The sequence below is a fragment of the Dipodomys ordii genome, unplaced genomic scaffold (assembly GCF_000151885.1).
Source record: "Dipodomys ordii isolate 6190 unplaced genomic scaffold, Dord_2.0 Scaffold38, whole genome shotgun sequence".
Lineage (NCBI taxonomy): Eukaryota > Metazoa > Chordata > Mammalia > Rodentia > Heteromyidae > Dipodomys > Dipodomys ordii.
Window position 1 is genome coordinate 6,385,920 of NW_012267254.1, and position 17,472 is coordinate 6,403,391.

At 36.5% G+C, this 17,472-nt stretch overlaps 1 protein-coding gene across 2 annotated transcripts in view; it reads left to right on the top strand.

Annotated features, from left to right (window-relative positions):
• Positions 1–17,472, top strand: part of Smarca1 (SWI/SNF related, matrix associated, actin dependent regulator of chromatin, subfamily a, member 1) — an 85,195-nt gene that overhangs the window by 32,081 nt on the left and 35,642 nt on the right. The window contains exons 12-17 of one of the 2 annotated variants that reach the window (XM_013018175.1): positions 358–479; positions 5,185–5,337; positions 7,392–7,524; positions 8,351–8,407; positions 8,838–8,986; positions 10,310–10,429. In XM_013018175.1, the coding sequence (XP_012873629.1) occupies positions 358–479; positions 5,185–5,337; positions 7,392–7,524; positions 8,351–8,407; positions 8,838–8,986; positions 10,310–10,429 (734 nt within the window). The remainder of the gene's footprint in view (positions 1–357; positions 480–5,184; positions 5,338–7,391; positions 7,525–8,350; positions 8,408–8,837; positions 8,987–10,309; positions 10,430–17,472) is intronic. The other variant, XM_013018177.1, reaches the window with a different exon arrangement.

Here is a 17,472-nt window from a genome sequence, read left to right on the forward strand (position 1 = left end):
GGTCATGGGGCTTGAACTCTGGGCCTGGGCACTGTCCCTCAGCTCTTCAGCTCAAGGTGAGCGCTCTACCACTTGAGCTACAGCGCCACTTCCAGTTTTCTAGTTGTTTTATTGGAGATAGGAATCTCCGGACTTTCCTGCCCGGGCTGGCTTTGAACCGAGATCCTCAGAGCTCAGCCTCCTGAGTAGCTAGGATTACAGGCATGAGCCACCAGTGTCCAGCTTGGTTGCTTATTTCTAAACTTGTTAGTTAAAAAAATAATTAGCTTATAGTAGTTGTGTAAAATAGTATTTTATTTTGACATTTTCATACTTTATACAAGTTATATAACTTGCTTTTCTGGTGAAATATTGTAGGTTCAAGGGTTCTCATTTTCAGTCAGATGACTCGCTTGCTGGATATTTTAGAGGATTATTGCATGTGGCGTTGTTATGAGTATTGTCGGCTGGATGGACAAACCCCACATGAAGAAAGAGAGGTGAGGAAGAGAAAATAATATAAAACTTCAAAGATCTAAGTTCAGTTAAACAATTTTTAAGCAATTTTTAATCAGTAGTTTTGGGCTTTTTCCTTTGCTAAAGTGCATTGAATATCTCACCCCTATCTTCCATTCTACTGACTCTACAAATTATTCTTTCCAAGGACTTCAAAGACATGCTTATCTAAACAGCACTCTACAATTCTTGTCCTTATCTCTTCAAGCCACTGCTATCTCTGTCCCCTTTGATTACTGGTTTTCATCTTACACTCTTACTTCTGAGTCATCTGTCATTTTCTTTCCTTGATAGCCTCCTATAGGAGACCCATGTTCATTAATGGCTTTAACAGTAGAGATTTTGCTGTCTTATGAGCAAGCCTACAGACTAATGGAATGAAATAGTCTCTAAAGTGAACTAATCTTATATAGAGTGTTTTTGTAAAGTACAGATGTTTACCATGAATTTTGGATCTCAGGAATTTTAAAGTGTTGGTGTATAGGAATGAGTCTACCTAGTAGCCAGTATCTTACTCAAACTCAGAAATTCTTATAGGTCTTTATCCTTCACAAATGTCAGGGGTCTAGTAACCCATTAAAGCTCTTGTTTGGAAGGCTAAACAAATTTATCTTCTGTTTTCTGTGATCTTTTAGGGCTTTGTCTTTAAGCTAAAAGAGACCATGATTATGGTATAGTGGAAACTATTGAACTTGGTTTCAGAAGACTTGAAATTTAGTATCACCACCACCACTTTGTAGTGTGTGAAAGTCCTTTAATTCTCTGATAACATTTAAAACTTATATCATTCTGTAATCCATATAGTTTTGTTCTTTTTCCTCACACTTTTATTAGCATCAGTTGTATACATACACACACACACACACACACACACATACACACATACAATGGATCTTGATTATATTCACCCACTCCATCACCCTCTCTTATCCCCAGTGTCCCTTCCTGAACTAATCTGCTGTTGTATTTTCACACATGTACATAAAATATTATGGCCACATTCACTCTTTCAACTTCTCTGCTTGTTCTTCCTCTTTTTTTTTGCTTGAATTAGTCTTGTTAATAAGTTTCATAATTTGGTGTTTTAGCACAGGACTGCCTAGGCCCAAAGCTATGTTTTCATGTCATGTTAAGTCTGAGAACTTTCTTTCCACTGAAGACATATTGTTTCTTCTAACCATCATGTATAATAAGCTTGGTGTGTTATTCCTCTAACCTTATATTTTCTGCTTTAAAACAAGTACATGGTAGAAATTACTACTGTTTACCAGTATTCCTTTCTGCTTTCAGCAATACAGGGATATACTTCTTTGCCTTCTTTTTTTTTATTGTGAGAATACCATACAGTGGAGTTACAATTACATGGGCAAGATAACGAATGCACTTCTTATCAAGCATTGTTGCCTCCTCTTTGTTTCCCCTTCCCATCCCTTCCCATACTCCCCTATCTCCCCCCAACCAATCCCCCCCACCAAGTTGTAAAGTTTGTTTTTTGACATAAAGACTTGTACATCTCATTGTTGCAATGGGTCCACTTGTATCCCTAGTTAAACAATTTGTTTTTGCCCTTCCCCTCCACAAATTATACCAACATCAAAAACAGTGAAAGCAGGACATATACCATGGGGGAGGGACATACAAAGCAACATAGAAATCATCTTATAAATGTTAGAAACAATTGCGTGAAAGAAAACAAATCTTCATTTCCCTAACATCAACTTATCTGACCTTTTCTGCTTGACTCAGACATATACTAGTTATTGCAAATAAGGGAACCCATGGCTCTCCCTCTTTTTACTAATACACTCCAGACAGAGCCTGTTGCATGTTTTCTGTGTATGTTAATGTTGAAAGGGGTTTCACAGTGTTATTTCTCACATGCATATATAGTACTTTGATTAGATTGACCCCTTGATGGTTACTTGAAACCTTACGGGGTTTTGCTGATTTATTCCTGAGAAACAGTTTCTCCAAATCTACATAATAATAGCCCTTTCCATACAGTTCAACATGACTCTTCTTGCTAGAACGAGGAAGTACCAGTTCAGAATATGGTACTGAGTCTGACCTCTAGCCTGTTGGCACTTCTAACCCATCTCTCTGTCTGGTCACTACTTATGTCCAAATTCTCATGCTTTTTAAAATTTCAAATGTTCTCCCCTAAGAGACTCTACATAATATATTGAATTTAAATATCGTAAAGCCCAAGATTTTCACTTATTTTTAGCAAGACCCTGCTTTCCCGTTATGTTCATCTCTTCCTGATAAGGAAAAAATCACATTTACCTCTTGTTCTGGTTGTATGCCAAGTGTAAGCAAAGTTTTTTCCTAATAGTTCCCACATTTGCCCAGTCTCCATTACTGTACTTAAGTTCAACTAGCTTTTTACTTAATTGGCTTCCTAACATTTGTAGGGAAAGGAACTCATTTTTGTCAAACAACTACCGAAATCTAGGCAAAATACATACAGTCCCAAATAAATTCTTCCTAGGTGTTCAGGTAAAGTATTCAGATAATTTCCCCATGGGTCTTAGAAAGGGTAAATGCTTGCCCGGGATTTGATGTATTCCCAGGTTTTTGTTGTTCACTATACATCAGGGTGCTTCTCATTCCATCATAATGCTGCCGTTATCACCCCTGTTCATGTCCTACTGATTGGTCATGAGAATCGAGGTGATTGTTGTCTGTGTCAGTCCATTCCTTTTAAAAAATAACTGTATCTGGGTGCTGATGGCTCATGCCTCTAATCCAAGCTACTCAGGAGGCTAAGATCTGAAGATCACAGTTCAAAGCCAGCCTAGGCAGGAATGTCTGAGACACTTATCTCCAATTGACCACCAGAAAACTGAAAGTGGATCTGTGGCTCAAGGGTAGAGTTTTTGCTTTGATCTGAAGAGCTCAGAGACAGTGCCCAGGCCCAGAGTTCAAGACCCACGAGGGACACATATACAAAAAAAAAATCTAAGAGCTACATTTTGTTTTTGTACAAACAATATAGGAATGCTGTAAGAAATTTGGAAACAAGTATTTTTGTCTAATCCTTATGAATATATAATAAATTTAACTAACTGCTATTTTTCTATATGTATAAATGTACTGTATCTAAGGTTCAGTTTCCCGATACATTTTACTCAACATTGTAAAATTAGTACATCAAAAGATGTACTATAAATAACTTACTTTTTTTTGGGGGGGGTCTAGTTGTGGGCCTGAACTCTGGGCCTGGGCGCTGTTCCTCAGCTCTTCAGCTCAAGGCTAGCACTCTACCACTTGAGCCACAGTTCCACTTCCGGCTTTTTTTTCTGCTTATGTGGTGCTGAGGAATCAAACCCAGGGCCTCATGCATGCAAGGCAAGTGCTCTACTACTGAGCCACCTTCCCAGCCCCTAACTTACTCTTTTATGTTGATCATTTAGGTATGTTCTAGTTTTTCACTATTATAAATAATGCTACAGTGAAAGTATCTGTAAATCTTGTGCATATCTCTGATTGTTCCCTTAAGATAAATTTTTACAAGCAGAATTCCTGGGCCAAACTATTTGAGCATTTTTAAGGCTCTTGATGTATATTGTGAAATTACTTCCCAGAAAAGTACCAGTTTACAATTCCAGCAGTAGTGTCTGAGAGTACCCATCTTACTGTCCCTCATCAACATAGTATATTATTATTTTTAATATTAAAAACTGGTATTGTTGTTTTAGTTTGCATTTATTTTTATTACTAGTAAGAGTGAATATAATTCTTGTATTTTTTGTCTTTTTGTATTTGTTCTGTGAATTGTTCACATGGGGGGCTCATTTTTCTTTTATGCATTTTTAATTGTTATTGTAAAGATAATATACAGAAGGGTTATAGTTATATAATGCAGGTAAAGACTACATTTCTTTTTGAACAGTGTCAGGCCTTTACTTGTTCTCTTTCAGTTTTTCCCTTTCATCCCCACCACAAGTTTTATAGTTGACTTTTGACATAGTGTGTAGTGAGTACCACTTCTGCATTTGCATTTGTTTACCCTTTGTCCCTCTACTTCTGTGCACCCCTTAATCTACCAAAGAAGATGAATGAACAAATGAGACAAAAGTAAAAGAAAACAAAACAGTAATGCAGGAAACTGAAAAAAAACCCCTCCTTTCCATTTTCTGTTGGAGTCTTAGTGTTTCTTTTCAACTAATTCATATGAACTCTACATAAAGGATTTTATCTCCAAATTAATTTTTAAGATTCTTAACTAAGTGTACCTTCATCATGCTGATAAAAATTCTTCTTATCCTCCCCTTATTTATGACTCTCATTTCCATTAAAACAATTCTCTCTGGGTTCTCTTAGCTGACCTTTAGTCTTTCAATGTAAAATTGAGATTTTTGACAGTTTCTCCTCTTGGATATATTGCAGCTTATAATCAACTAGGATGGTCACTATTATTTTAAGAGAATGTAAGTTAATAATTAAGTTAAATTTGAGTATGTGATTCTTCTAAGTTTGTCTATTGGTATAAGGTTTTAAGATTTAGGAGCTTAATTTATATATTTTCTAAAACTATACAATATAGTAATATAGAAAGTTACTTTTAAGATAGAAGAATATTATAAAATATGTAAAGATTTCATACATGCATGTTAAAATTTTTGTTTGATTTTTAAGATTTGATATATAATTCATTTCTTTCTTTATGTTTGTCAATTAAAAAAGGGAGCAATAGAGGCCTTTAATGTTCCTAACAGTAGCAAGTTCATCTTCATGCTGAGTACCAGGGCTGGAGGTCTCGGAATTAACTTGGCAAGTGCGGATGTGGTTATTCTGTATGATTCAGACTGGAATCCACAGGTTGATCTACAAGCTATGGTTAGTAATCCTTATTGATATTGGCAAATTATCATAGCTCAGAATACTGTTGTTATTTACATATCACAGAGGTAATTTATGAGTAAAGGTTAACAATTGGAAGGAGGTTTTGTATTATCCTGGAAAATAAAATTGTTGTGCTAAATGTTAACAAAAGTAATAGAAGTAAGCAAATATCCCCAGATCCAATTATAGCATTTATGTGTCAATTTTGGCTTTTATCATGAAACAGAACTGTCAGGTTTTTTTTCCTCTATTGAGGATCGAAGAGGATTATATGCGTTTGTCTAAATGAAACATTAAAAATCAATCTCCTACTTTTACTGTTTAGTAACTAAATCTGTTAAAATCCTTAATAATGGAATGGAGATTTTAACCTTCATAATAGAACAATTGGAATGTAAAAATATAAGGAAGGAATATATAGATACGTACTTATATATGTGTGCATATGTATATATATTCCATTTATTACCTAAGGAAACCACTAAACTATACTTAACTTTTTCAGGAAACAGTTTGTTTTTCTTATATCATAACCCTAACAGAGTAACAACTTTGATATCTTGGTGTCATTTATTGAATTAGAGATATATATTCTCTCAATGTGACTTTCATTTTAGTATAAAAATATAATTCCAGAAGTAAAACAATGCATATTTGCTATGTATTGAAGATTGTAAGAAGTATTGGGACAAATTAACTGTCTTGTGGGAAAGTGAAAAAAAATCATATGCCAATAAGGCATAATTTAAAAGTCCTTCTTTTATAATAGGTAATTAGGAGTTATAGGCCATTGGGACATTTAAAAGCCAAACTGCTTGGGCTTAATTCTTACCACTTCACTTGTTTGCTATAACTAAGTAGGAGTCAGGCCCAGTAAGTTACAGTGTAATTGAACTAGGAAGCTTAATGATGACAGTACTTAAATTCCTTAGAATTTCTTTTTTTCTTTTTTTCTGGTTGGTCATGGGGCTTGAACTCTGGGCCTAGGCGTGGTCCCTTAGTTCTTCAGCTCAAGGCTAGTGCTCTGGCACTTGAGCCACAGCACCACTTCCAGTTTCTTTTTTGTTGTTGTTGTTGATTGTGGGGCCTGAACTCTGGGCCTGGGCACTGTCCCTCAGCTCTTCAGCTCAAGGCTAGTGCTCTACCACTTGAGGCACAGGGCCACTTCCGGCTTTTTCTGTTTATGTGGTGCTGAGGAATCAAACCCAGGGCCTCATGTATGCTAGGCAAGCCCTCTACCACTGAGCCACCTTCCCAGCCACCACTTCCAGTTTTCTGGTGGTTTATTGGAGATAGAGTCTCATAGACTTTCCTGCCCAGGCTGGATTTGAACTGTGATCCTTAGATCTCTGGCTCCTGAGTAGATGGGATTTCAGGTGTGAGCCACTGGCACCCAGCTTTCCTTAGAAGTTCTTTAAAGTGCCATTTATCTACCTGGACTTACTATTTTGAGTTAAAAAATTTAAATACTTGTATTGCATTCTGTTTTAATGTGTTGAAACTTTGCTGTTGGGCAGGGGAGAGCTCTTTGACTCCTCCTTTGTCTTGTATTGAAGTTCCCACCTGTCTGTCACCTTTGCAAATTATTAAGGACAGGACTAGTTGTGTACTGTAGAGTAAGGATATTAATGTCCTATTTTTTTTTACCTTAAATGGCCTTGATAAGCAGAAAGAACTCTTTGATGATGATTTAGGCAGACTTCGCCACCATAGTAATCTTTGCTAGATTGTTTATTTCCTTATTTAGGAAATTCCCTGGGAGTTTGGGAGATGTTTGTACTTAGTGTCTTAAAGTTATTTAGTAACTCATTGCTGAAGCTTTTTAGCTTCCCTTTTTTTCTAATTTGAAAGGGGCTTTGCCTTTTGCCCTTTTGTAAGTTTTCAACTAGTGGTAGTCTAACTAGGGGTTTCTTCGCTTTTAGGGATCCTTGGATCATCTTAACATTTATCATCCTAATTTTCTTTTTAGAATTTTACAAAATGTGAAGGCTATACTCTAAATGTTTTCCAGAATGGGTAATGTCTTATAGTAGGACTCTTTCCATTAGGACCGCGCACATCGTATTGGTCAGAAGAAGCCAGTACGAGTATTCCGCCTCATCACGGACAATACTGTTGAAGAGAGGATTGTAGAGAGAGCCGAGATAAAGTTGAGACTTGATTCCATTGTTATCCAACAAGGTATTATATGTATAATTTCAGTTAAGTGGTTTTTATTTAAAGAAGTCTACTTACCCTTGTAAACTTAGAGGAAATGTTTTTCAAATTGCTTTATTCAGGCACTGGTGGCTCATGCCTGTAATCCTAACTACTTAGGAGGCTGAGATCTGAGGATCATGATTTCAAACTAGCCTGAGCAGACAAATCTAAGAGACCTTATCTCCAATTAACTAATAAGAAGCTGGAAGTGGAGGTACAGCTCAAGTGGTAGAGTGCCAGCTTTGAGTAAAAAAGCCAAGCAAGAATGTGAGGCCTTGAGTTCAAGCCTAGTAACTGATACACACACAAAAATGCTTGATTATTCCTAACTTGAAACTCCTATATTCAGGATATGGAACAGTTGAACCTTATTTGATTATAGGTAAACAGAAATAGCATGTCTTTTGAAGTATCTGGTATTACCTAGCAGATAAATGTCTTGTTTTGAAATAAAGGGTTTTTTTTGTCGGTATTAAAATATGAATTATAAGACCCATTGTTGGTAAGCAGACATTGTTGTCATACTTCCAGCCCTGATTTTTGAGCAATATTATTTTATTTATTTTTATTTTATTGTATAGATGCTGTACAGAGGGGTTACAATTACATGAGTAAAGTATTGAGTACATTTCTTGTTGAACATGGTTACCCACTCCTTTGTTTTTCTGAGCATTATTTTTGAGAAAGGGTCTCATTTCCTGGACAGGAATACAACTGGGTGAGATCTACCTGTAGCTAGTATAATATGTTCATGCCACTTCATCCAGCTCTTCCTTGAAGGGTGTCTGACAAACATTTTTCTGTCTAGGCTGGTCTTCAACTGCAATCCCAACAATCTCGACTTCCCAAGTAGCTAGAATCACAGGTGAGAACCATTGGTGCCTGGCTGTTGAAAAAAATGTATTGGAGGGCAGTTCTCTATACAGACATCTGAAAAACTAGATTTGAACATAAAAAAAGGGTTTCCATCCTTCTGAGTTTTAACTGCTTTTAAAGAAGAAAATTCATCATTATTTATAAAATAGAGAACACGATAGAAAAAACTTGTAGGGTTGCTAATTTAATGGATAACTTTGGAACCCACTGATTTTTCTTGATAGCTACTTTATCAAGATATATTGTATTCATAAACTGCTTTGTTAAATGGCAACTCCTTTGTACAATTATTTAAGAGCATTAAAAAAAGAATAAAAAAAGACTGCTTTATGCATTGCGATAGCATCTGATTAGAGTTATTATGCTTTCTTTGGAAAATAATTGATTGGACATATGTAATTTTTTATTTTTATAATTAGGAAGACTCATTGACCAGCAGTCTAACAAGTTGGCAAAAGAGGAAATGTTACAAATAATCCGTCATGGAGCCACCCATGTTTTTGCTTCTAAAGAAAGTGAGCTGACAGATGAAGATATTACAACTATTCTTGAAAGAGGGGAAAAAAAGGTTAGTTAAAATGATATTTTGTTATCATGAGGACTTGCTTTAAAATCAACATTTTACCATACTTATATTTACATTATAACAAACTGCATATTTCAGATGTTTTCTAAGAACTTAAGAGATGTATTTTCAGGAAATTAGGGTTTTAAATGATGTTTTTGGATGAGAAAGACTGAGCACCAGGTTTTCAATGATGTGTTATTATACTCATGCTTGTTAAAAATGGTGCTTATTGAGGATTCTGTAGTTAAAAGTAAAGCCAGACACTGAAGGCGCACGCCTGTAATCCTAGCTACTCAGAAGGCAAAGACCTGGGGAGTGAGGCTTGAAGCCAGCCCGGCAGGAAAGTCTGTGTGACTCTTAACTTCCATTAACCAGGAAAAACTAGAACTGGAGGTGTGCCTCAAATAATAGAGAACAAGCTTTGAGCAAAACTGCTAAGGCAAGCACCCTGGTCCGGTCCTCAGTTCGAGCCCCATTACTAGGTCCTTACTGCAGCATAGGCTTATTTAAATTGTATACTAGAAATTGTTATATGGCTACATCTTCAGTGGTAAAAATTTCTTTCTTTTTTTTTGGGGGTCCATTCATGGGGCCTGAACTCTGGGCTTGGGTGCTGTCCCTCAGTTCTTCAGCTCAAGGCTAGCACTCTACCACCTGAGCCACAGTGCCACTTCTGGCTTTTTTTTCTTTTTGCTTATGTGGTGCTGAGGAATCGAACCCAAGGCCTTAGGCATGCAAGGCAAGCACTCTACCACTGAGCCACCTTCCCAGCCCAGTGGTAAAAATTTCTAAGGAAAGCTTATATGAATAAACTTGGAAAGCACCATTGGAATATTTAAAATATTTGTTTTTGTGATATTGGGGTCAAACTAAGGGCCTTATCTATGCTAGGTAAGTGCTCTCTCACTGAGCCACAAGCACAACCCAGGAAAAGTTAAAATTTATATTTATTTTTGATGGCAGCATTGTACTTTTATTTTGTATATTGTTATTTTATGTCAAAATTAAGTTTTTATGAAGGTAGAAAAGTCCACATTTTTACTAGGGGCCGGTTGCTCATGTCTGTAATCCTAGCTACTGAGGAGGTGAGATTTGAGGATTGCCATTCAAAGCCAGCCCAGGCAGGAAATTCTGTGAAACTATTATCTGCAGTTATCCACCAAAAAGCTAGAAATTGCACTGTGGCTTAAGTGGTAGAGTGCTAGCACAAAAGCTCAGGGATAGTGCCCAGGCCCTGAGTTCAAGCCCCTAGGCCTGGCACAAAAAATTGTTTTTGCAAGTAATGTTATGATAATTTGTGCATTTCAATTTATCTACCTTTAGACTGCAGAGATGAATGAACGCCTACAGAAGATGGGCGAGTCATCCCTAAGAAATTTTAGAATGGATATTGAACAAAGTTTGTACAAGTTTGAAGGAGAAGATTATAGAGAGAAACAGAAGGTAACTTGTTGCTTTCTACCATTAGACTCTCACAATTTCTTCTCTATCTAATAATTAAAAATAATTGGCATATATCTACTACAATATTCTGCTATTGAATGACATTTCACATAGGGCAAAAGATCTCATGAATGGTCTATCTTTAATATATTTTGAATTTTTGGTTTAGTATAATCATCATCATCACCATCACCATGATCACCATGATCACCGTGGCCATTATAGGTTGAATATCCACTATAGGAAAAGTGTGCTTTTTGAGCTTTGGGGACATTTTGGATTTCAACTTTTCAGGCTGGAGATGCACAACTTGTGTTACTACTTTTGTTATTGGGGTTGAATTTGAGCCTGAACTCAAGCTTGAATAGGAACTGTTTCACTAGTTACATGACTTGTTTCTCACCAGTCAAATGGAGATCCATACTAGTTATATCACAGAGTGAATCTGATGATGAAGAAAAGAATTAAAGTAATTAGAATAATGCCCAGCATTTATATGAAGAATCAAATTATTAGTAGCATTGTTTTTAGTTAGATAGCAGAAGGACTTAATTTCATGTGGTCTTCTTAAAAATCCAACACCTTTTTTTTCCCTTGCCAGTCCTGGAGCTTGAACTCAGGGCTTGGGCATTGTCCCCAAGCTTTTGCTCAAGGCTAGCACTATATCACTTGAGCCACAGTGCCACTTCCAGCTTTTTCCATTTATATTGTACTGAGCAAGGGAACCCGGGGTTTCTTGCATGGTAGGCAAGCATTCTACCACTATACCACATTCCTAGCCAACACCTTTTCTTTTGAGTTACAGAATTGTTGCCCCAATAGTAGAAGTTCCATGTAATCATTCTCATATCTTTCTCTAATATTAACAATGTATGTATTAGTTTAATTATTTTTTTTAGTTTAATTATTGAACCTAGGAAATTAACATTAATTTTCTTCTGTCTTTTTCTATCCTATGGGATCCAGTCTAGGATTCAACACTTTAAAAAATACATGTTATTTTTAATAGCAATTTTAGGTTTCCTGCAAAATGGAGTGGAAAGTTCACAGGTCCCACATACCCCATGTCCTTCCTATACATGAGGCTTCTTCCACTGGCAACATCCTGTACCTAAATGTATCTGTGTTACCATCATGAGCCTACAGCAGTGCATCATTAGCATTTGAAGTACATCATTTACATCCAGGTTTCTTTTTGTTGTGGTGATTTCCATGGGTTTTAACAAATACCTAACACATCTGCTATTATAATATCTCAGAGTGCTTTTAATACCCTAGAAATCTTTTTTTTGGGGGGGGCGGTCATGGGACTTGAACTCTGGGGTGGGTGCTGTCCCTCAACTCTTTGTACTAAAGGCTAGTGCTCTACCATTTGAGCCACAGCGCCACTTCCGGTTTTCTGGTGGTAAATTGAAGAGTCTCATGGACTTTCCTACCTGGGCTGGCTTTGAACTTCGATCCTCAGATCTCAGCCTCCTGAGTAGCTAAGATTACAGACATGAACCACTGGCACCCGGCTATCCTAGGAACCTTGTCTGCTCCAGAATACTCCTGTGTACTTTACTCAATCATCCCCTTTCCCTGTCAACTTCTTCACCTTCTAATGTTTTTTTCCCCCCAGTCATGGGGCCTGAACTCTGGGTCTGGGCACTGTCCTTCAGCTCTTCAGCTCAAGGCTAGCGCTCTACTACTGGAGCCACAGCGCCACTTCCGGCTTTTTCTGCTTATGTGGTGCTGAGGAATTGAACTCAGGGCCTCATGCATGCAAGGCAAGCACTCTACTACTGAGCCACCTTCCCAAGCCCTGTTTTTACTGTCTCTTTAGATTTGTCTTTTCCACAATGGCATATAGTTTCAGTTTGGCTTCTTTTAGTAGTATGCATTTAGGTTTCCCCCATGGATTTTCATTTTGGCTCTGAAGAGTTTTCCGTGGACTGGGTGTACCACTTACTGAAGGACATCTTGGTTGCTTTAAGTTTTGGCAGCTGTGAATAAAGCTGCTTTAAATATCTGTGTAGGGTTTTGTTTCATGGACACACCTTTGCAATTCCTTCCAAATAGTAAGGAACATGCTTGTTAGAGCTTATAGTAAGAGGAGATTTGATTTTGTTATGAACTGCCAAATTCTCTTTTAAAGTTGTCCTACCATTTTTTATTCCACTAGCGAGGACTAAGAGTTCCTGTTGTTCCATGTATTGGCCTACATGTGGTGTTATCAGTGTTTTGGTTTTTCACAATTGTAATAGATATGTAGCGGTTTCTCATTGTTTTAATTTGCTAATTCTTGTTGACACATTGAGACTTGAACCTAGGGTTTGGGCACTGTTCCTGTGCTTTGCTCAAGATGAGTGTTTCACCACTTGAGCCAGAGCTCTCCTTCCAGCTTTTTGGTGGTTAATTAAAGAGTCTCATGGATTTTCCTGGCAGAGCTGGCTTCCAACCTTGATTCTCATATCTCAGCCTCCTGAGTAGCTAGGATTACAGACATTAGCAACTGACACCCATCTCTGAATATATTTTTATACAACTTTGATACTTTTTGCATATCTTCTTTTTTAGTCTTTTTCATTTTTAATTTAGTTGTTTCTTTTCTTAATGTTGAATAGTTCTTTATGTATTTTGGATAATCGTCATATGTGCTGGTCATTGGGCTTGAACTCATGGCCTGGGCACTCTTCCTGAGCTTTTATACTCAAGGCTAGCAGTGTATCCACAGCACCAGTTCCAGCTCTTTTGGTGCTTAATTGGAGGTAAGAGTCTCATAGACTTTCTTTCCTGGACTTGCTTTGAAAGGAGAGCCTCAGATTTCAGCCTCCTGAGTACTTAGAATTACAGACATGAGCCGCCAGTCCTTGGTCTAGATGCAGTTTTTTTGACAAGTATTTTAAACCCATGGCTTGCTTCTCATTTTATTGGCCTATATTGCATTTGTGTTGCTATGTATTTTCAGTCTGTTTTAGTCTGTGACAGTTCCTCCGTTTTTTGGGGGAGGGAGGAAGGAGGTTCTGTAGTGGGGCTTGAACTTGGTGTCTGAGTGCTATCCCTGAGCTCTTTTTTGTTCAAGGCTAGCACTCTATCACTTCTTGTTTTCTGATGGTTAATTGGAGATAGGAGTCTTAACGGCCTTTTCAGCCTGGGTTGGCTTTGAACCACAATCTTCAGATCTCAGTCTCCTGAGTAGCTAGGATTACAGGCGTAAGCAACCAGTGTCTGGCTGGTTCCTCCATTTTTGCTCATTGTGTATCATGTCAACACTTTGGAAGAGTATTTATCATTTACTTGTAGTTTGTCTTTTTCATTTTGTGTTTGTCTGAAATTTTATCACAATTTGAGATTATGCCTTTTTAGCAAGAAGTGAACAGAAAGATTTTATGTCCTCAGGGCATATAATCAGGGTATATTATGAGGACAATGTACCATATTGGTGATAATAGCCTTTATTACTCAGCGGAAGTAGTATCTGCTGACATTCTCTTCTGTGAAATCTTCCTCCTTTGTAATTGATGAATATCTTGGGATACAAATGTTCTCAAAGTTTTACATAGCAATCTTAGCATCTGCTATTAGAGTACCGTTTGCCAGTATAACTTTGTATTTCCATCATTATATTTATATTTGGTAGTTGGAATTTTTCTGTCAGAAAACATTGCCCTTTCTTCCTCATTTATTTTCACATCAATTATATATATATATCAGTATGGACTCTCATCGATGTTTATTTTTTGAATAACAATCCAATTCTATTGTTTGTTAGGTTCAGTTTATTGTACAAATCTGTTATGATTGAACTGGCAGAAGTGATTTTTTTTAAATTAAAAAGCTCATACTTATACCTTACTATTACTAAAATATGAAGGGTGAACCATGTTAGTTTGTGAAGTAGATACTCTGAATACTTTGTTGCTATCATTTGCTTCTGATTTTTTTTTGTTTCTTGGTTGATGCTTTTCTGGTTGTTTTATCTCTAATCTTAACTCAGGCTGCTTATGTTTTATCTTTCAGAGATAGAGGTGATGGCCTGTCTGGCAAATTGGAAATTGCCTTTGTGAATGCTTTTTAGATCTAATTATATGATATGAATTTTATTAATATTACAATTATTCCTTTGGGCTTACTGCTGGTACTAGGAGTGTTTTATAAATTACAAAAATATTAATAGTCTGGATATTATTACAGTTTGGTATCCACATTTTTATAGGATTGAACCCAGAATCTCCCACATGCTAATCATATGCTCTACCACTCAATTACATTCCCTAGTTGCTCCATCTGCATTTTCAGAGAAAGATTACTACATACTTATGTATATATGATATATGTATTATGCTTCTGAGTTTTGCAAATTAATATGTATAGATACAGAAGTTTTAATAATTTTTATAATTAAATGATTTTATAATTGAATGTTCAACAGTAATAAAAATGTCTAAAATCAAAATTTTTGAACTGTTAACATTTTATTTCCATCCATTTATATTTTTTACTTCAAGTTCTTAAGTCAGGTTCCAATTATCTTTGAAGAGAATTAAAAATCTGAAAGAATGTTATTTATAAATCCTGGTCATTAAATATTGAAGTAGATTTTCATTTATAACTTGTTGCGTCAGTTGCAGTATTTTACTATCATATCTGGTAAATTGCATCACTATGGCTGACATGAATCCTCAGTGAATTAACTTGATAGATTACTATTAATATGCTCTTGTCTAAAACAAGCTAATTTAAAGCAGGAATTGTTTCTTAACACCTATTTTAAATTTGAATACATAGGTCCTCACACAGATACAGACTATATGACAAAGTACATTTCATAGTGTTAAAGTATTACCTGTTTTCACTCCAGTTGAGAAAGATGAAGACATAAGTTTAAAAACTTTTCCATTACTATCAGCTTACATTAATCTACTGGAGATAAAAAAGCAAATATTTTTCTTCTGTGTCTCTACTATTTTCCTTTCTCCCTCTTTCCTCCTTTTCAAACACATGACCATGCACATTCTGGAACTGCTCTGTTAGTGACCTACAGCTCCAGCTGTGACAATTTTTCATCTTACTTAAACATGCATGGTAATATGCATATGTCAAAGACCTCCCTTGAGTTAGAAGAGACATTAAAAGTTACTTACTCAAATGCTTACTTCTGTATGTTTTTTATTTATTTTTTGTTGGTTGTGGGGCTTGAACTCTGGGCCTGGGTGCTGTACCTCAGCATTATACCTCAAGGCTACTTCTACCACTTGATCCACAGTGCCACTTTCGGTTTTGTGAGTGGGTTATTGGAGATATAAGTCTCATGGACTTTCCTCCCGGGCTGGCTTTGAACCATGATCCTCAGATCTCAGCCTCCTGAGTAGCTAGGATTACAGGTGCAAGACATGGGTGCCCTACTTACTTGCTTCCTTATAATTTAGAAAATCCACTTACAAACCCAGGTGCTGATGGATCAAGCCTGTAATCCTATCTACTTAGGAGGCTGATAGTTTAAGTATCTTGATACCAGGCTACCCTTGGCAACTAGGAGAGGTGTACACTTGCTTATTATCCCAGTTACAACAGGAGTCCTAAAATAGGTGGATTGCAAACCAGGTATACATCCAGACAGGAAGGAGGGCCTATCATAAAAATTATAAGCATGTCAGGTACTGGTGGCTCATGCCTGTAATCCTAGCTTCTCAGGAGGCTCAGATCTGAGGATTTTGGTTTATAGCCAGCCCAGGCAGGAAAGTCCATCTCCAGTTAATCATCAGGAAACTGGAGCTGTGGCTTAAAGTGGTAGAGTAAAGAGCAAAAGAGCCCAGGGATAGCACTCAGACCCTAAGTTCAAGCCCTACGACTGACAAAACACTACAAAAAGGACTGGAGACATTGTTCAATGGTAGACAACCTGTGTAGCAACGATGTGAAGCTCTGAGTTCAAAACTTAACACTTACCCCCTATGGTAGATATATAGTCTCTGAATGAGCTGGTGTTGGGAATCTTACTCTTTTCATGATAGCTGTTTTCACTGTGTTACATTATTTGTCTTGAAGGAAAATTATTATTTGAGGTGTAAGCTCCTCTATGAAAGAAATTATCTTATTCATCTTTTCTTCCTGACATACTGATTTGCAGATTACACTGTAGATAACTTCTTGGTGCATAATTGTTAAGTATAAACATTTTGTGATGCTAGGATTTGAATCCAGGACCTTATATTTGCTAGTCAAATGCTCTACCTCTGAGCTACACTTTAGCCATGTTCAATTGTATTGAGTAGCAGCCTGTTTCCTTATAACTTTCTGTATTGAATTTAATCTTACAGATCAACAAAGAATTGTATTCTTTCCTGTGGCACAGACTTTCACTTATGTGAATGCCAATAACATGCTTGACTTTAATCTTTACTCTAGACACTGTGACAATTGGTAGATCTCTAACCATCTTGGTCATCTTAATTTATCATCCACTGTCCACATATGATGTCAAAGTTAAACTCTTAGATAAGATCAAATAGAGTAGGACCATTAATTATAGATTAATGGCCTCTTTTAGGGAAGTAATGGTCTATTTTATGTAAAGTCACTATGCTATGCACTTGAAGTCAAGAAAAACCTAGAATAAGAAAACCATTTCTCAGACTTTACAACTGTTTTCTGTTGACTAATAGTTTTTTCGATCTGATAATGTGATAAAATTTGATAATACTACTAAATTATTGCCCACACTTCTTTCCAAGTTTAATAATACCTTATATTTAATCCTTAGCTATTTTATCTAATGTTTTCATGTATTTTATTTTATTTTATTTTTGATGCTGGGGATAGAATCTAGGGCCTCACACTATACTCTTAACAAAGAGCTACACATCCAGCTTATATATGGTCATATTTCATTTTCAAGGTAAGTATTATTACTCTCACATCATAGAGAAGGTAATTTTCTCAAAGTTAAAAAACCAGTGCAGTGGCAGAATTTGAATTTCAATCTAGGTCTTTCTGATTCCACTGACTTCCCTAACTTGTATGTTAGTTACTAATTCTGTAAGTTAACATATTTAATAGTA